The following is a 21024-nucleotide window of genomic DNA, read 5'->3' as shown; positions in this document are numbered from 1 at the left end:
GGAAATGGGATTGATGGAATCAAACTAGCTCCCCCACCCAATTTATCAAATCCAACCTTCATCCAGGGCCCTGGGGACTTATAGGAAATCTAGTCTTTTGAGATTTTATATTGACCAACTGTGATTGACGTAAGGATGGTGCCAGTCACTTCATTGTACCTTTAAACACAGACATGACAGTTTCTCTCTGATGTCTCTTGTGTCACCACCTGCCTTCTTTGTACAAGGCTGGTCCTCCTTTATTACTGTTGGGGATTCTGCTCTCTCCACTTCAGATTTTATTGAATGATCTTTTAGCTTGCTGCCAGAATACCTAATTCTAGGCTTGCCTATCTGCTCTGCTCCTTTCCTGGCCTAATGGCTTATGGTGCTTTCTCAGTGGTCATAGACTGCATTCAAACTCTTGTCTCTACATTCTAGTCAGTCTCCTGCAATCACTCCAAGAAGCTCTTGTCCAGAACCACGCCCTCCTTGCATCTTCCTTGTTAGGACCATGCCACTGGGAAGTCAAGGCTCAGATCAAATGCTGCCTCTATCTAGTGTGTTTTATACTATCTGTTTTATGCATTTGGCCTTTTTGTTTATGGTAACCATGGGATTTCTTTTGGCTGTAAAGAGAGTGGCTGCTTCTATCTGTTCAATAGTTTATATTATGGATAGAAGCAATTTCATAGATTTTGTTAATTAACTCACCAATATTTTCATTTAACAAGCTCCACTGGAATTTGCTCAAGTCCTGGATCCTGTGGCAGGGTCAGAGATCTGACACATTGCCTCAAGGAGTAGATCTTCAGCAAGACAAAAAAAAAAAAAAAAAAAAAAAAGAGTCTATGAAGAAATGACAGTGGACCATGAATTGTGTTCAGGAACAAACCACTAGAAGCTCTATGGAGAACATTTGACAAAGTAGCCAGTCTTAGTTGACTGAGACAGAGGAGGTCACAGAGGCTTTGACTGAGCAAAGGATGCTGACCTGGGAGTTTTGAAGAATGAGATGCAGCCACATGCAGGAGCTGGGCAAGGTTGGGAGCGGATGCTGACTTTGGCTTGCACGGGCTGCGTATCCTTGCAATCCCATACTGTGGAAATGCAAATACTCAGAGAACCAAATTGTTGCCCTAAAAATATAAGGTAACTCATTAAGAATCAAAGAGATAAATAAAAATACCAACAGTGTGTGCTCGGGGAGCTTTGAGCACAGTGTACTAGGCACCTTGTTGATAACTTTACAAGGATGACCTGGTTTAGATTTTATGCCAGTTCTAATAGCCAGTGTGATTATTATACTCATGTATGGATAATGAAACTGAACTTGAGAGGGGAGGTCAAAGGTCACAGGGACAGCGGTAGCAGACCAGGGATTCAGACTCTAGAAAATGAAGCTAAAACCTTAAACAAGCAGAACACTCTGTGGAAAAAGTGACGGTATACCTCCTGCCACGGATCAAGTCACTGGCCAGTTGGTCTGTTGGATTATGGCAATTCTTTATATCTTTCGGTTGTGAAAAAGCTTTAATCTTTGACTATGTCCTGGGGCTGCTGCTTTCTGTTTTATGGGAAATGCCTATTTTTATGATGCTTACTAAATGTGTGTTTAAACAATTCCCTATTAAGCAGGGGCATGTTTTCTCTTCTAATATCAGGAAGAGCTAGTAAATGTTATCCTATCAGCGTTTGCTGATAGGGACCTTATTAATTTCTTTGCACGTGAACTCAATCTTAGAATCTAAAATTGGGTTGGAATTACAATGTTCGTTTAGTCCAGCCCTCTGTCCATGTTTATAGGTTTGTAGGATCATAAAGCTACAGTGTTTTTAATCTAGAGAAGAGGCTAGCCATGCTGTGCTTTTTTTCCTTTGCTTTTGTAGAGCTCAGACTACAGATTCTCAGCAATTTAACCTAAAAAGGGACTTTAGATGTGATTTCTCTCTACGCTTTCTGAAGTCTGGAGAGGCTAAATGACTTTTCTCCAGGTTCTCTAGCTGGGAGAGCAGAGTCAGGGCTTGAGTGACTCCTGTCCACACCATCACGCTTTCAATACACAGAAGCACAGTCAAGCCCCATTCAGCCAGGGGACACCATGTGCAGCTAATTGTTGGAGTTCAGGCATTTGCAGAAGAAGCTCAATATCGACAAAGTACAATGAGGGAATGCTTGATTCTTGTTGCTAAGAAATTAACATGATGGCTAAGGTCAGTGTTCTGGCTGCACCTGTCCAGACTGTTCATCTGTTTAATTGACACATGGTCCATGTGGAAAACACTAACCTCCATTTGGCGGTCAGTTTTTCTCTCCATAGTGGAGACTTGTCTTCTGTGATTAGCTTTAGATTATCTTCTCTTGGTCCTTATTACTGTATCTTATTTACTTTTGATTGAATACGCCCTTTCTTCTTTTTCTTATCATTTTTTTTTTTTGTTGTTTCCAAAGCTTAATGTTAGGGATTACCTTGCCAGATTTCTCTAGAGCCTCATCCTGACCCTCTTCAGATTTCAAAAGCAGTTGGATGTGATTTTTAGCTCTGCTCTAACTGATGCAAGAATGAAACCTGTGTCAGTTCATTCTAGTAATGGTGAAACCAAAGAAAGCCGAGTTATCTCTGCTGAAAAATCATGTGTCTTCTCGGCGACTAATTGCTAAGCCCGGCACCAATTCTGTACTGTTTACTATGAAAAAATTTCCCCTCTGTGGTTGAATATTGCCCCAGAAAATGAAATGTAAGTTTAATAAGAACAACAATAGCTGGAGACACATGTTAGGTGTATAATTAATGTTCCTTATAAATGCTTAACACATTGACTTATTATGGCTGGTGGCTTATAACTGCACAACAAAATGACAGCTTGTTCTGTAGAAATTTATGTTTACCAAGATGGGCTCTAGAATTAAGGAATCGAGCAACATCTTTTTTCCCCCGCTTTCACATTTTTAACGAGTTAAGGAATTATTAGAACTGTCAATTAAAGTGTTTGAAAGGGCTTCGGCAATCATTTTATATTTCGTAATACTCGGAGCAAGTAGGAAATAAATACACTCTGATTATCATTTTATGTCCTCTATGTGTAAAAAGCAAGATTACTTGAAGGGAGAGGACATTATATGGATTTCTAAAGGTTGACTTTCGTGGTTCCTTTTTCTTTTGTGAACAACTGTAGATCAACAGGTGTTTTCTCTTATTTTGAAAAAACTTACTATCTTTCCAGTAATGTGACTTCTACTAGGGGTGCAATCCTATTCCTGAGAGGTGCTTGCCCAGCACCTTGCAGTCTAAGGGTCCCTTGGACACAAGTGATACTATGTGTAAGAATGTCAGGTCAGTGACAAGTTATAAGTCAGTCCTTCATAGAAGATGAATATTTTAATCTTGATGTCAAAGTCCCCCCTCCCCCGTACTCCTTCCTCCCTCCCTCTTCTCCTCTTCTCCCCTCTTCTCTCCCCCTTCTTCTGAAAAAGTCTCACTTATGTAGCCCAGGGTAGCTTTGAATTAGGACCTTGAACTCCTGGTTCTCATGCCTCTACATCACCACTGTTGGGATTATAGGCAGTTGCCACCACGTTTATTTTATGCAGTGCTGAGGATCAAACCTCTTGTGTGCTAGCCAGAACTCTAGCAGCTGAGCTACACCTCCAGCCTCTAGGCTACAGCTTTCTTTCCAGTGGGCTCTACCAAAGGATGGTATAAGCAGGTAGACAGAAAGTGAGAAAGGAAAATGAAACCCAAGTGTCCCATGGAATTTCACTAGTGAAAAAAAATTCTTTTTGGTGACTGTGGTGGTTTTAATGAAGAAAAAAATCTCACAAAGACTCAGGTACTTAAACGCTTGGTTTCCAGATGGTAGCACTATCTGGGGAGGTGGTTCAGGAGCCTTGTTAGTGCAAATATGTCACTGGCAGATGGCAGGTTTTGAGGGTTCACAGCCATTCTCTGCCTTTGCACTGTGTTGTGGTTGAAGATGATGTCTCTTGGCTTGTCACTCCAGCAGCTATTCCTGATGGTTGTAGTGATGTCTCCCTGTAACAATGGGCTCTTAAACCTCTGAAACCATAGATAAAAATAAACTGTTTGTTCTATGGATTGCTTTTGACCATGGTGTGTGTGTGTGTGTGTGTTTTTTTTTTGTGTGTGTGTGTGTGCATGCGTATGTGCTGACAAAAGTAAAGTGGTTCATACAGTAACTTAACCTAGGTAGACCACAGAGTACAGCACTCTGCCTCCCAGATAAGTACAGTAAACAGGTGAACATTAATTTAATGTCACAAATCACTGGTCCAGGTTTATGCTCATCACTAAAGTGGGATTTGGTCGGAGAAAATACTGAGTAAGCGTGTGATCATTAATGTTTTCTACTGTTGAGAGCTCAAGTATGTAATTGTAGCGGGATCCACCCATCTTTATTGCCTTCCTTAAAACTGTCATACTCTGGGCTTCCAGATCAAATGCAAGTTGTAATTTCAGATAAGTAACAAGGAACTTGTAAACTATGTCTCACGTGACAGTTTATGGAAAAATTATTTGTTTTTTTTTTTTTAATCTGAAATTCAAATCTGACCATTGCCTTGCATTTTATTTATGACCCTATGGAGGTAATCTGACAGCCTTTCTTGAATGGCCCATTTGTTGCGTTTGGGCTTTGAAACCTGTTTTGTGTGTATGTGTGTGTGTGTGTGTGTGTGTGTGTGTGTGTGTGTGTATGCGTGCATGTGCATCTTTTGTGTTACACAGCACTTTCTAGTCCACTTTTACCTGAGTCTATGGGGGACATTTTTCAAGGTATATTGATATAGAATTTCCCACTCACTTTTGCCCTTATTGATTATGAGAGTGAACTCAGACCCAGATCAAGCATGGGTTTTATTGCTCTTCAGATAGTGATAAATCTTGATGATTATATATTTTGATAGTTATAAAGGTTATAAGGAAAATATTCTAATATTTGGTGAGCAAAATCAAGGGACAGGGATTGGTAAAGAGGCCTTTTTTTGTGTGACTGTGAATGTCACTGAGCGCTTATAGAAACATTCCTTTCAGTTGTCACAGAGTGGGTCTCTCATTTTATGCTAAATGATTAGATTCCATAAGATAGTATCTCAGAAAGCAAATCTTTGATATTTCCACTCTAAATAAGAAATGCTTATGAGAAAGGAGCACACATCCCTCTCCATAAGGCACTGATGAGCCTCCATCATCCCAGCCTCCACCTGTCTGTCCGGTTTGTAGCATTCTGAGTTGGTTGGCCTATAGTTGAAGAGCACGAAGTCCGATGTGGCCTGAGTGGGGGCTTGCCCACCATGCACAGTGGGGGTTGATAGGCAAGTCACGGTCACAGTCAAAAGTAACCCTCGCTGGGGTACAGACCCAGTCACTATCCTTGCATGGCTTTCTATGGTTGGTTCTCTGAAATCCCCCCCCCTTTTTTTTTTTTTTTGATAAAAATCACAGAGAGAAGGAACTATGAGATAGCTTCTTTGACTCTGCTCTGATGCAAGGATGGTAAAAGGGTTCCCAGAAACACATTCCAAGGTGTTTCTGGGAAATAACGTTGGCACAAGGCTGGAGGTATGCTACCGTGGTTTCCAGGTGCTCAGAAAACATGTTGCCTCTGCTCCTAGCAGCCAAGCCCATTGGCTCACAGGTGAATAATTGGCCCCAACTCTGAGCTGCATTTGAAGAAAACACTGGAATTGGGGAAGATAGTGAAATCCAAAGAAAATATGGGGACAGAGAAGAAATCCAAGGTCTCTCATTGGGCTTCTCTCTTGGCTTTGCAACGTTTTACAGCTTGCAGAACTCACTTATTGGACAACCAGAGAATTTCTGACTTAATAAAAGGTCTGTAATGCTTGTCATGTATAAGAGAAAGAAGGACGCAAACTGTTCCTGTTGATTCTCCTCTGAGCATGGCTGAACAGAAACGAAGATGTAGAAGGTGGGAACCTGTGCTCTGACACTTGGAGACTTCATGTTGCTTCTGAACCCATTGTGTGGACAAACCCATCAGAAGATGCTTCCTAGAAACATGACATTTGTTTTTGATACAGAGACTGGTTAGGCTGCGACCATCTGTGCTGGGGGTGGTCAGCAACATGGATGTTCCCAAAGTCCTAGGCTAGCTTTATCTGCTGCTGTTCCTCAGGCTCAAAAAAAAAAAAAAAAAAAAAAAAAAAAAAAAACAAAAAAACAAAAAAAAAAAAAACAAAAAAACAAAAACAAAACAAAACAAAAAAAAAAACGAGTTCTCTGTTTCATTAAGTTTGTTGACTTCCTGGGCACTCCACAGGGTCCTTCCTCTTACCTGTTGGAGAGCACCCGAAGTCCCTGTCTGCAGGCTGATTTGTAGTGATCAACAGAGCTCATTTGGCATGTCCCCACGTCACCCTACTTGATATTGCCAAGGCTCCAGATAGCTCCAATGGGTGGCTTACTCAGTGTATTCCCTCACATAGTGCATTTAGCACTCGTGATAAGCACGTATTGATTGACTAGGTACTGTATGCTAGGCACTGTTATAGGCCCTATAAAGAGAAATGCTAAAGAAAACCAGATGGATGAACTGAAGAAGCAAAGAAAAAGAAGGGAAAGGTTTTGCAGGATTGCATTAGTCTTAGTTTCCTGGACTCTATCTATCAACAATGACTAAGGGTGGAGATTGGAGAAAAGAAGACCCGGGGTTGCAAACCCACAATAAGTGTAACTTAGGGACTGTGGCCCTGTTTAAGTCATCAAGATTGGCTGGGAAGGGGCCTGATACACACACAGTGTTGTAGAGAAAAATATGGATCATGTATGGCACAGAATGAACAAGAGATTCCTCCACAGCTCAGATATCTCACTGTGGCAAGGCCAAATCTTTACATAGGCACACAGGGCTCTCTTAGACATGGAACTCAAGACTAAACATTCAAAGTTACCTTCCCTTGATTTTTTTTTCCTACCGTCTCTACCAAAATCGAGTTCAAAGGGGAAACAAAATAATGTTTCACTGTTGCCACAACAACAACAAAAACAGTCCTGCTTGATTCTCAGAAGATGTATCGAGGCACTCCAGTGTAACCAGGAACTGTTTACAGATAGTTGGTGTGTCACTTGTAGACACAGGCACACACACACTGCACACTATATAGATGTCATAGTGAGCGAAGGTTGGGCTGATATGTGCACTTGTGATTATTATCTCTATAACTTAGAAAAAAAAACAATGTTTTTTTTTTTGTTTGTTTGTTTTTTTTTTGTTTTTTTTTGAACATCTCAACCTTTTCCCCAAGTTCATGCCCTCAGTGTCCCTTTGGTCCTCCGGTTGCACACTTCACAGTCCTGCCAAAATTAACTGCTGTTTCTCACACGGCATGCCTGGGCTCTTGTTGCTCTCTGTCAGGAACATCCTTTCCCAGGGTATGTGAGCCCAGGGCGCACGTCAGCCATTCAGACTTGAGGGCATTCTGCTGCAGCTTCACTTCATGCTTACCCCACTGCACGGCAATACGCAGACAGGGCTTCAAATTCCCCGTGGGATCCTATTCAGGAGGCAGCCAGTCACTCTGTTGACCGCATTTCATCGGGTCATTTCATTTCAAGAGAAAACTGTATAAAACTAGAGCTTGGTAGGTCATACCTATTTAGCAGGATTTTCTGAACAACTCCTTTGAGTCTTTAGAAGAAGTTACTAACCACGTGACTGGGATCCCCTTCCTTCCTTCTTCGAGTCACCCTTCCCTCTAGTTTGAGCTTCCTTTTCTTGCCCCCTATTGCTAAAGTGACCCGTGTCAGAGTCAGTCTTATTAGCAGTTGCCAACAGAATGGTTCTTTCTAATGGTTACCTGTGTTGGTCTGGGCGGTAGGTGTCATCATGGTTGGGGGAGTCATGGGAAGATTTAACTGTGACATTTTCCTTCCCTCCAGACCTCTCTTAGGCACTTTGCTACTCTTAGGAAAGAATTCTGAGAAATGGGCTGTACCCTCATGGGACCCATTGAATAAATTCTAGCTGGCTGCAGCTGTTCCTGCTGGTGGGAGCCATGGGAGAGAAGCTCAGTCACACACATGCAGTGCCAGAAGGCATTTAGGAAACACAGTTGTAACCTCTCATTTTAAAGATAAAACCAGGTTTAGGGAGGTTTGCTTATGTTGTACAGCTGTTATTGGATAAGTTTCTGTCTAGACCCTGACAGCACTGACTCGGTCTAGAACTTGGTCATCCCAGTCCACTGCCCCCTTCCCTCCATCCCGAAGTTGGCCACACTTGCAGCTGCAGACTCTCTGATGACATCAGGTTCCCAAATGATCTTTTTTTTTTTTTTAAAGCAAAAATTCCCATTTGCAATTCTGGACGTGCTTGTGTGAACTTTTATGTGATGACATATTGATTCTCTCTCCTCGATGCGATTATAAATAAAACGATTTACAGTTCACTCTCAAAAACAGGCAAGAGGCCAGTGATTAAAAGGGGGCTCTTTTGGGTCATTGGTGGTGTGTGTCTAAGTACAGATGCTCGAGGACTCTGCCTGTGTTTGCATTTACCCACGAACCCAGGCTTTTGGGATTCCATGATCTGCTTCCCAAGGCTGATGCTGCTCTGTCTCTTTCATATTCTTTACCTTTCCTGTCCCCTTCCCCTTTTCCTTTATTTTCTATCTCCGTCCATTCCTTACTGGTCATCTAAAGCTTTTCCCTCAGTGCTGTCAATAGGTGAGCGGATTTCTTAATAATTTAACACACAAGCAAATTTATTCCTCTAACATATATCACATTACCTGTGGAAATTAGACTGGAAATCAGACTTTTTACTCTTTGAAAAGGAAGGCGCGGAGTCAAACCTGGCTCTTTCTTATTACCTTACCTTCTTTGTGTCCTCTGTACTGCCTGATTCTTGTCTTTTTGGGCTTCTGGACCTCGCCATTCATTAGCGCTTGTAACAGATTGGTGTGAGCGAGAAAGGGCAGGTGATGAAACTCAAATTGGGTCATTTGGTTACACATTAGTAAGTGACAAAAGATAAAAAGATATTGAGCAAATGGGATTTTTTTTTCAGGGAACGTGAGACCAGGTGACTCTTGTTTCCCATTAGTGTGGAAAAATCAACACTTGCTTGTATTTTGGGGGTGAAGACATTTTTCTTAAGTGAGTGGAAAAACCTCTTGACATTTCATAAAGAGCCTTACTTTTGAATGGAAAATGCTAATTTGCTTTGTGCATGAAGACTTTTACAACTCTTACCTGTGAGCACTAATGGCAGACACACCATTTTCTATGTGCTTGTGAGTTAAAATCGTTATTTTCCAAACTGGGGATAGTGGAGCATACATGTTATTCGAACACATAGGAGACTGAGGCAGGAGGATTGCTATGAATTTAAGACCAGCCTTGGTTACATACCAAGTACCAGGCCATCCAGGGTTACCCTAAAAAAACCATGTCTCAAACACACGAAGTAATATGGCATATTCTAAAATCCTGTTTTAGGAAACACTGAGACCTGCATCAGTGCATCTTAGGCCCCTAAGTTCATTTTCATGGAACTCAATAGACTTTTTCAACCTTTGCTCTGGAAATTAAATTAACATTTTCCTCTCAGAATGTATTACTGGCCTTGTAACAAATAATTACAGGCAATTACTGATAGGATTTATGGATCTGTGGATGAGCTCCAAGGCAATGACCTTGTTTCCAGATGTGCAATCTTTGCCTGAGGCTTGCAATGCCTTTGGGTGGAGCTCCCAAGAATGGTGGTTTGTGGAGGATCCTGGGCCTCTAGGTTCAGACCGCCTTGGTCCTCAACTCCAGAGTTCATTGACTGCATGACTGGCATTGTGGTCCCATTTCTGTGACTGGGTTACCTTGCTTCAGAAGCAGCTGCCATTGGAACAATATTGTCATCCTCATGGACTTTGGGAGGAATGTGAACAACCAAGATCATAGGAAAAATCTGTTACCTGGAAAGAAGAGTAATTTCCTGGGCTCTACTCACCTGTGTGTCATGCATTAAAGATAAGCTGTGTTTCTGTGGCAAGTAAAGAAACCATGGTATCCGTCACGATGAAGGTAATGGCTATGCCATCAAACATATAATCAATAAACACACCAAGGATGTGTTCATGACCTATTTACACATTTGGCTGTTCAACACTTGTTTTTCTGTGTAAGTCTCTTCCCAAAGTACTGGGAGACATGAAGTTTCACATTTCAGGGGAAAAACAGATGATAAAATAAACACACTTAGATCAGATTGGATGTGGGGATGTTGAAAGTTCTGTCAAGGAAACAAACCAGTAAAAGCATAGAAGGTAAGAGAGTCTGGTTTGGAGGGGCTAGGAAAATGGCTGTTGGAAGGGGTTGGGTGCTCACCCAAAGAGCAGGGAATAGGTTGCAGAATAGTGTGGGAATGTAAAATCAAAATTGCTGGTCTAGCTGCATCAGTGTGCTTGCATCTGAAGCTGGGTGAGTGGGGTGGGGTGGGGTGGCAGGGTGTTGTCAGAGGTGGGCAGGGGACAGATTGCACCAGTACTTTCACATCTCGAAAAGACCTTTACTTCTGGTCTGGTGGGAACCCACTGGATGTCTGAATAAGGAAGGGTGAAGGCCTGCGATAGAGAGGATACCTCAAGGTCTGTGGAAAAAAAGCAGCCGATGGATCTTGAGCTCTTTGGAGGGAAACAAACTTGAGCCCAGAAGTGATGGAAACTCAGAATTACCCAAGAGTGAGGTGGTCCAGGTAAAAGAAGCAGTAGATTTTTGATCCGCAGTAGACCGTAGGACCACATGGAAAGCAGGAGGAGAAGCTAGCTCTCTGAAGAAACCCCAGCGTTCCACTTGGTTATTATGCTTGAGATCTTTGGGTCATTCAAGGTATAATGAAGAGTAGATAAAATAAACAATTATCCCATGGGTCTGAGGCCTAGAAGAAGGCATGTGAGGACAATGGACATGACCGCACACATCTTGGTTCCAATAAAGATCGTGTGTTGACTGAGAATAGCAAAGCCTTGAAGGAAGAGCCCTGGGCACAGTCATTTAGAAGCCTGGCCAGGGAAGAACAAATCATAGAGCGTGTAGAGGGGGGTTGGCTGAGCAGGGGGAAACTCGTGAAGCAGGTGTGAAGAGCTCTGGTGAAGGCAGTCAGTAATGTAAGAATTCAGTGGAGGAGACAGTGTGATCTGGAGTTCTCACGGATGCCATGAAACTAAAGCTTAGCCGGGCGGTGGTGGCTCACGCCTTTAATCCCAACACTTGGGAGGCAGAGGCAGGCGGATTTCTGAGTTCGAGGCCAGCCTGGTCTACAGAGTGAGTTCCAGGACAGCCAGTGCTACACAGAGAAACCCTGTCTCGAAAAACCAAAAAAAAAAAAAAGTGAAACTAAAGCTTAGTTCTCAGGGGAAGATGAGATGAATGCACGTGACACAGGGTGAGCTATGTCAGAGGTGGGTGTGATAAAATCTCACTTAAGAGCAGCAGAGAAGAGCGCTGGCTAGAGCAGAAAAATCAGGAGTGGGGATGAAATCTGCTAATGATTTTATTTTTTATTTATTTATTTATTGGAACTTGCCTTTTCTTGGTTTCTAACTGCCCTAAGAACACAGGCAGAAATGTGGGAGCTTTTGTATATGCATGTTCCAGATACTTTTAGAATTTTCATCATTCTAAAACTGGTCCATGATTTCCTTAAAAGTAGAAATCCACGTACATGTATATGGGGCATAAGAAATGATTGCGACAATTCAGTGTGAAATGACTGGCAGGGAGAACCTGGGAGGAGAATGTTATTAATTACAATTCAAACTTTATTACTGATTGCTGAGCCATGAGCAAAACCAAGAAATAGAAAGCAAAGATTGGAATATTTTTACTAAATATGACAGGGGGTTAAATACAGGAGGGGTGTCTAGTGAGCATTTATTCAGAACCTACTGTGTGTCACCTGAGATACATGAAATAAGACATGATATGTGTCATATTGGAGTTTAGTGCTTATGAGAGGAATGCATATTTACATTTATTACTGTGTTACTGTGTATTACAGTTGTCATCTACCTGTAGGACTGGAAGCTGTGATGAATGCCATGCCAAGAAAGTGGAGGGAAATTTGAGGATACATTAGCACGGGCTAATGGTTTTGATGAGAAAATACGAAGTCATTTTAAGAACATTCAATTAAACGGTTTTCTAAGGAGTGGACGCTTGGTTCTTCTGTAAAAGAAAATCTCTTCTAGAATATAAGACTTTCTGCATTAAATAAATAATAAAAAGGCTAGGCTAGCAGAGTAGTAATAATGATTTTGGATATCTGGTACTATTATTGATAGTTGGAAAAATAACACTGTTTAATTATACTGAGCTTCAAACTTTGGATTAATGAAAATCTTTTTAATTTATACGTTTTTTTTTTTTTTTATTATGCAGTACTTTTCCTGATTCAAGAAAGTCTGTTCTCTGGACCTTGTATAAATGCTTCTAGGTTTTTTTTTTTTTTAAGTATGTTGACTATATCATATTGTCAGTGGGATGACCTTTTGAAAATACTTAGAAATCAATTGATATAAGTGTAACCAAATTGAGGCAGGTGGGTTTCCAGTTTTTGTAGGTGAATGATGTTGTTCCTCTTCTTCCTCCTCCTCCTCCTCTTCTTCTTCCTCCTCCTCCTCTTCCTCCTTCTCCTCTTTTTTCTTCCTCTTCTTTGATCTCTCTCTTGCTTCTGTCCATCTTTCACTAGCACTATTATTATTTTCTCTGTGCACTTTATAATTGCAATGCTTTAAAGATTTCTGGATTATTCAATGAGGAAGACTATTATAAGAAAAAAGTTTTCACAGCTATTTTGCCGAACAATTGATTTATGTTTTAATTGCAACAAAGGGCCAAGGACCTGGTTAGAGTTTGTAAGGCTTCCATCCAGAAAGATAGAACCTACAGATCTCTTAAACATGAAAATGGTAAGAGCAATTGATTTTAGTTCTATGAAAATAAAGGAAACCAAAGTGGGCAGGGTCTCTGACGCTGAGGGAGTTAAAGAAAGATGAATGGTGACATAGCTGACATACTTCCTCCCAAGGAGTTATGAGGCTGACAATGACAGATCTGTGGTGACAGGTGCACTGACCAAGGCTGGGTAGTGATCAGCAGAAAGAGGTGGGTCTAGGACCTGTCACAGGCTTATCTGTTAGATTGGATCTAGCCGTAGGTACTCAGATAATCGAATTGAATGTCAACTTCTTATACTACGATTCCGACCCAAGATGTGGACTTCTCCCAGTGATCTACAACTATGATCCAGTTTGAGCCTAGATATGGACTCCTCTTGCCATTGTGATCAGACCTGAGCTCGAGCATGAACCCCACCAGGAGGATTTGAGATGCTGTCCCAGTGCTGTGATGTCTCCACCTGCAGGAGGATGGAAGCCTTGGTCTTGGCAGAGTGGACATTGTTGGACCAGTCCTCTGAACCTCTTATCTTTTTCCTGTTCTCATTTTCTGGCCATTCTTAGTAACTGGAATCAGCTCGCCTGAGGCAGGATCAATGGTGTCTGTAATGGTTACAACTGACTCCATTGTTACTTTCTAAGCTGGAACTCCACCAAGTCTGGCGGCTCACTGTTTCATGCCCCTTTCTCCTTCTATGGTGCAAACTCCAGTCTCTCTACTTCCTGAATCTGCTCCTTCAGGCAACCTGGTGCACAAAACACCTTCCCTTTTGTCCTTACTGTTGATGAACTGCTATGTGACAGATTTCCTGTGGAGAGGTAACACTCAACTAAATTTATTTTCCCCAGCAAGAAAGCCACCAACAGACCTAAGTTACAATTACATCACTGTCAATTTGGTGAACCAATGAGTTCCTTTTTTTTTGTTGTTGGATCAACTAACAGGAGCTGTGGTAACTCAAAAGCAACTGCATTATCAGAAAACTCTGCCAAAGGGGTGAGACTCCCTAAAATAGCAACCTTGGGGCTTGTTTGCAGGTCTAGGCAGTTCACAGGTATCTCTTCACTCTGAACGTCCCCCTTTCCCCTTAGTTTGACTGGTCCACCTCAAGCAATTGTTACTTCTTTTTCACTGCTGGGCAGGGATGCTTGAGGCTCTTCATACTTTCGACTCAACCACCTATACCTGTTCACTGAACTACTTTGGTAAAATCCAAACCTTGGTTGTGATGGCCTTGGCTCTTCCTGGTCCTATGTCTTTGGTGATGGTTGTGACACTGTGATTGTGGCTCACTCTCCTGGCATGGTGATGGTGGTCTGAAGGTATGTGACAGCCATAGTTCTGCATCCACTCAGCCCTCTGTGAGCATTACTCTGGTCTCAGTACCATCAAACTCCCTGTAAAATCCCTGGCTTTCTTAAAGTGATCCCAGGTCTGAGTGTCTGCCATCAACAGGAAACCTCAATAATGCAGGCAGCCTAGCATCATGGTCTGCACACCATTTATATAACAGACAGCGAAAGATAACTACTCTGGAGATATTTCTTTTTACTGAAAGATGATTTTGGAGGAATGAACTGCATAGGTTTTTTTTTTTTCAACATTCAACCCAGACAGTATTGCCAGTTAGTTTTCTTTAGCTATGGATTGGTGCTATGCCACTGTTCTTGTTTCTGTGTCTCTCAGCTTCAGATGGAGGCACGTATGGTCTCCATTTTTGTGTTTAATTTTTGATACCATTTAATTTTCTATGAGAGTTTTGTATATCTTATTATAGTTAATGATGGAATAAATTATTGTCTCTCTGTATTTTTTTTTTTTAATTTGAGACATGTTAACTTTCAGTTTCCCCTGCATTCCCAGGATCTAGGTTTCTTTTCCAGCTACTTAACAAAACAAAACAAAACAAAACAAAACAAAACAAAGCAAAACAAAGGAAAACAAAAACCTGTGTATTCCAAACACTATTTTACTATATATTCCAACTCTATTTTACTATATATAGATGGTTGGGAGAATATTTGATACATTAGATCTCCTTTCTGCGTATGTTATTCATTCAGTTGTTCATTCAACAAACTTGTATTGAATGCCTACCGTCTGCAACAATTAGTACAGTATGAGACTCAGTTAAAATCATATGCTGATCATGTAGAGGTTTGGTTCCTAGCACTCACGGTGGGGAGCTCACAAAAGCCTGTAACTCCAGTTCCAGGGGAATCCGGTGCCTCTGCCTTCCATACGTACCTCTACTCGTGTGTATGCACATATACATGCACACACAAGCACACACACACACACACACACACACACACACAATCAACAATGAAAATATACTCTAAAAAGGACAATACGTTTGTCCACTTCATACTTGTCCACTGTCTAACCCCATCACTCAAGGCACGAGCTTCTAAATTTAAATAATCCCAGCTGCTTCCTACTGGCTTAAACCATCATCCACAAGACATTAATAAACAGACAGTAAAAAAAACAAAAACCTCAAGGTTGGTGGGGAGCTCAACATCACAAAGATGAAATGGAAAGAGATGGGTAACAGAATAGGAACAAGAACTGGAAGCTTTGAGCCAATGCTCTCTAAGGATCATTAAAAAGTAAAGAAATCCTATTTGAGGCTGCCAACCTCAGAGCTAAGTTATTTAGAGTGGAAAAAGTTGGCCAACTCAGATGGACTCAAACCAAGGAGCCAATGTTTTGTGAGTTTTATGGCTAATGTCGTTTATGAACCATTAAAATATTGTATACAATATTGATGAGGGGGAAGAGCAGGGAAGGGTTATGAAACTGGAGCTGAAAGGAAAGTTAAGGCTTTGAGGGGAGAACCAGTGAGTTCATGTGGCTTTGCTATTTGGGACATGGTGGGGATATGAAGTGGGAAACAAGATCCTTCCTAACCAAGAAGCCCTGGGAGTTTAGTTGGCTTTGAAAGTCTCACATGAACGTTTCTACCTACAATATCTGTCAACCTCTTTCACAACCATCTCTGAATATTGATTTTATTCATTTAAACATATTGTTACAAAGCTTGGTGCCATGAACCAGTTCCTTCTTTTGGAGGTGTTGGGCATGAGGTCTTATAGATATTCAAATAGTATCTGATATTGACATTCTCCAGTGGCCAGAAGTTGACATTAAACCCTATTGCTGGACATGCCACATTCTTGAGTCCTTGAGTCATAGAATATGGGGAAATCAAGCTGGTCCTGACTTAGATCCTCCATCCCTACTGGGTATGTTGCTTAGTGCTGGAAGTTGCTATGCAAGCTACTGGAGTAGAAAAATAGTCACCAGTCTGATCCAGCTGTAAACCTTGAGATCAACAAATCATTACAAGCCCCATAACACAGGCTTATGGGTGTAGCAGTAACATAAATGTCCCTGGAGTAAAAAAAGACTTTCTCATTGAATTTAAGGCCTGCTGGACAAGATGAAAATCATATCAGACACCACTATTGGGGCCAAGACCCTGTGCTCAATGGATTATGTGGCACAGTGGGTAACTTTTCTACTATTTGCTAGAGGGACCAAGTATTAAATTCAGTCCTTAAGACTTAATGTTGTATCCATAGGTTAGTGTATCTTTCAACCTTCATCAGAAAAGCTTCTGTCTATGGTTATTGGAAATTAATACAGAAACTCACAATTGGTCAGAGTGTAGAGAATAAAAGACTGTACAGTTCTTAGCCCTAAGTGGGACACTGGTGTCATTCCTCCTCTCCTAAGGTTCATGGGTTATTTTGGAAAAGAGGCTCGAAAACTAAAAGCCAAAGGCAGCAAGTGGCGCATAAGAACTCACAATGGTTGTGACAGCATGCACAAACTCAAGCTAGACAAAAATCCAAGCATGGGAGGCTAGGAGGGTATGAAGTTCTACCCCAGCTAAAGAGCTATTAGCAATTTACAGCTGCTGAGAAAGGGAGGGTCAGTTAACATTAAGGGGATGGCCCCTGGTAGGTTGCTATGTTGGTTTGAATGAAAATGACCCCCATAGACTCGTAGGTTTGAATGCTTAGTCCCCAGTTGGTAGTACTGTTTGGGAAGGATTAAGAGGTCTGGCCTTGTTGGAAGGGTTGTGGTCTTGTTGGGAAGGTGTGCCACTGAGTGGGCTTTGAGGTTTTAAAGACCTACGCCATTCTAGTTATTTTTTCTCTCTCCTCTCTCTCTGTCTCTCCCTCTTTCTCTGTCTCTCTGTCTCTCTGTCTCTCTCTCTCTCTCTCCCCTTCCCCTTTCGGCCTCTTGCTTGTGAATCAGATATAAATTCTCAGCTACTGTTTCACCATTATGCTTGCCTGCTTGCCTGCTTGTCTACTGCCTACCATGATGGTCATGGATATTAACTTTCTGGAATGAACCCTAATAAACGTTTTCTTTTATAAAGTCATAGTGTCCCTTCACAGTAATAGACAAGTAATTAAGACAATTGCCCACACTTAGAAGGATGGCCACACATCCAAGAGTTCATGAGTAGTACAAATTGTATCTGATGGGCTTAATACAAAACAAGTGTACAAGTTAGGTAGGTAGGAAAGGCGCTCTGGGAAGAGATGGTAGACAGTGAGCGAATATGATCAGAATACATTGCCTGGGGAGCTGAAGAGAGGGCTCCGTGGTTAAAGGCACTGGCTGTTCTTTCAGAGAACCCAGCATCTGCACCAGAAAGCTAAACCTATCTGTAACTCTACATCCAGACCTTCTGCCCTCTCAGTGTACCTGCACATCTATGGACCACACAAAGACACATGAAAATAAAATATACCTTAAAATATACTTGTGAAATTCTCACACAATTAATAAATATTATCTCTATATTAATGAATGAAAACTCCATGCCAGACCCTATGCTGGGCCTTGGCTATGCACATCCAATTTTTTAAAGACATCTTTATCTGTCTGAACATGTTCAGTCTACATGGGGCCTTTGCTCGTCTCTTTCATTCCACAGACCCATTTAGGAGTCTTCTTAGAGTTTTCAATTACTCTTTCATTTTCTCTATCCCAATATTGATGTAAGTTTACAGAAAAATGTGGCCTCCCTTCATTCCCACCCGCTCACCGCACCCATTCTCCGACCATGAATGAGGTTTTGATAGGGGTGGGTGCTTCTACTCCCCCTCCTGAAAGTTTTTTGCTCAAGCCCAAACTCACTGGAGCAGTTCTCTTGTTGGATTTCTCTGTCCCATTTGACATATTGAAAGGAAACTCCCTTTGTAAAGTGTTCTTAAAGCTTTTCACTCTTCTGTTTTCTTGATCCCTCTAGAGCTCGGCATTCAGTTTCCTTTCTCGGATTTGCTCCTTCCATGAAAGTTTTAAAGGTTGGGATAGCCATCTGTGTTCCGAGCTTCTTCCCATTCTACGTGCTTGAATGGTGAAACATTTGAGGATGTTGAAACATCTTCAGATTGCAGTGTCAAGTTGTAAATAACAATCACCCAGGGCTACCCGATAACAATAACATAAGGATTTGAATTGTTATTGTTTCCTATGTGTAGTCTCCATAGGTCATCGTTTTGTCTGTGTGCCAAATCCTCCAGCTGCTGTAGGCTTTATCTTTCTTTCCTGAAGACCCTTCCTATGGTGTAGAATGGGAATGAGGCTTGTCTCTCTTGGTTCTGAATTAATTGTGAATCTCTGAGAAAAATGAAGTTTGTTAGAAACCTGCTAAACTTTGTTTTGTTCTTTTATGGATAATCCGTTCTGGGGTAGGCAGTCCATTTCTTAAACAAGTTTGTAAAAAACAAAATCAATTTTCCTTCAAGGTTAATTTAACGGGCAAACACCTTTTTGCTGCATGTGTCAGAAAGAGACAATGGAAGACCAGTGTGTATTATGAATCATTATTTCAAAATGTCAGAATAAAGTGGATGTGCTGCATCCCCCAGGTCTCACACTCTTGAGAGGGGAAGGAAGGCTTGCTTCTCAAATGCTAATGCATTTGCTGTTTTTCTCTCATCCCACCCCCAGGTCAAATTCTGATAATCGACGCCAGAATAGCCGCGAGAGACTGTCCAGCAATGAGAAGGGAAGCATGATCATGGAGTCTGCCAAGGAGACTCGCTACTGTGCTGTGTGCAACGACTATGCCTCTGGCTACCATTATGGGGTCTGGTCCTGTGAAGGCTGCAAGGCTTTCTTTAAGAGAAGCATTCAAGGTAATAGTGCGTTGTCTAAAAACTGCTCTATTTATGACCCTAAAAGCAGAAGAGAACAGAAAGGAAGGCAAAGTCTTTGTCTAGAGCTGTTTGCACAAAACACAGCTATCTAGTAAGCCTCTCTGTTCTCCTGGGTGGAAACGCAGAAAAGACTCCCAGGAGAAGTGGTCATGCCAGGGAAGCTGTAGCTAAGAATTTCTGCTTCCTTCTGGCAAGATACAGTTAGCTTTGAGCAACTCCACTAGAAGAATTGGTAGCTGGGTCTCTAGTGTACAGAGAAATGTCTCTGGCTTGATGAAGGGATGGCAGGCGTACAATCTTAGTCTTTCAGCAACTAAGCTTATGTGATGTGGCGTGTTACCGTCTGCACATAAATCATCTCTCTACCTTGGCCTTGTCCAGGTAAATATTCTGGTCTGATTTTTACTCCAGACTGACTCTGATTCAAATTGTTCTTTTCCTGCCTTACATCTCTTTCTTGACTCCATGGATGACATGACCTTTTTACTAACATGAGCAGATTCAATGTCTGGTACCTCATGAGGGACACACCACTGGTACTGTGCAGTTATAAAGAACCAACTGTACCATTTCATTCTCCTGCCTCCCTTGGTCCCTTTTTGTATATAGTTTATAAGTGTAGTTTTTTTTTTTTTCTGACAAGCCACCAGATACATGCTGCTGCTCCTTTAGAAATGCCAGTACTGTCACATTATACAGAATTGCACTGGAAAATGTCAGTTAGTTTTACTCCCTAAGGTGTGTGTTCTAAAGCCCTCTTGACAGGGACAGAGACCTGTTGGTACTTTTGACTTCTTAAATTCATATTTTTTTCCTAGCAGTGGGGTAGTTTTCTTTCTTCTTTACCTTTAGAACTTAAGTGAAGCTTAGTGTAGAGATATGAAGGATACTTCTGCTGCAGTGCCTTCTACAGAAACGCCGACTTAAGGAACTTGTTGAAAACCAGAACCTGCCACATTAATAGACACTGACCCAAGAAGAGAGTCTCAGGAACTTTCTGCCGCAGCTCTTCACTGCTCTGATACGGGCTAACGACCGGGGGATGGTGCATACTGTTTATCTTTCCTCCACAGCTGGAAGAACATTTTAAAAAGCTGTTCATATCTTAATAGAGCAGCCTGTGGGGTCAATGTGGTCCATTTAAAAAGCATTTTCCTTGACACTTATTGCTTTCAACATCTTTCAGAATTCTGCTGTGAGACTTGGACTCTTTTGTCTGTGTTCCTAAAGAAATTAATGATATTCTCTATAGCAACTCTTTGTATATATCTCTGTGTTTGAGTGCATCATACACAAGCTATTAATTTTATTAGCTGATATTTTAATTCAGAAAAGTAAAATTTAAATCTGGCTTTAGGTTAGTATAAACTTTATTGGGCTTTTGGCAAACATCTTAACTTGTGGATTTACTTTTTATTTGATTTTATACAATCTAAAGTATTATTATTTTCACCAATCATCATGTGCTTACACAAAACACACACACACACACACACACACACACACACACACACACACAACCCAATGAAGAAAATGTGGCCCTTTAAAAACAGGAATTTGAACCCTAGGGAAATTGCTCAGTGAATAAAGCACTTGACATACAAGTGTGAAGGTTAGAGTTTGGATTCTTAACACCCATGTAAAAGCCAGGCTGGTGCAGCCTCCGCCTATAATCCCAGCCACAGGGATAGTTGATACCCAGCCCAAGCTGGATAGGTATACCAATATAAAGTGAAAATTGGTTGATGAAGACACTTGCTGTCAGCTTTAGACCTCCACACACATGTCCCACCACAATGTAAACACACATACACACACAAAAGATATGATTAGTGGATATGTTCAGCTATGCAATTGGATCATCTCTTTAGTGGGACTGGGTTTTTTTTCTTTTATTAACAAACATTATTTAGACCACTGGTCAGA

General features: G+C 41.4%; 1 protein-coding gene across 9 annotated transcripts in view; it reads left to right on the top strand.

Moving 5' to 3' along the window:
- Esr1 (estrogen receptor 1) overlaps positions 1–21024 on the top strand; it is a 371567-nt gene that overhangs the window by 132297 nt on the left and 218246 nt on the right. For all 9 annotated transcript variants that reach the window (XM_076926762.1, XM_076926763.1, XM_076926756.1 and 6 more), the window contains one exon: positions 18890–19077. In XM_076926762.1, the coding sequence (XP_076782877.1) occupies positions 18890–19077 (188 nt within the window). The remainder of the gene's footprint in view (positions 1–18889; positions 19078–21024) is intronic.

The sequence above is a fragment of the Arvicanthis niloticus genome, chromosome 28 (assembly GCF_011762505.2).
Source record: "Arvicanthis niloticus isolate mArvNil1 chromosome 28, mArvNil1.pat.X, whole genome shotgun sequence".
In the NCBI taxonomy this organism is placed as follows: domain Eukaryota; kingdom Metazoa; phylum Chordata; class Mammalia; order Rodentia; family Muridae; genus Arvicanthis; species Arvicanthis niloticus.
Note: the sequence above shows the minus strand (reverse complement) of the source record. Positions and strands in the feature narration are given on the sequence as shown.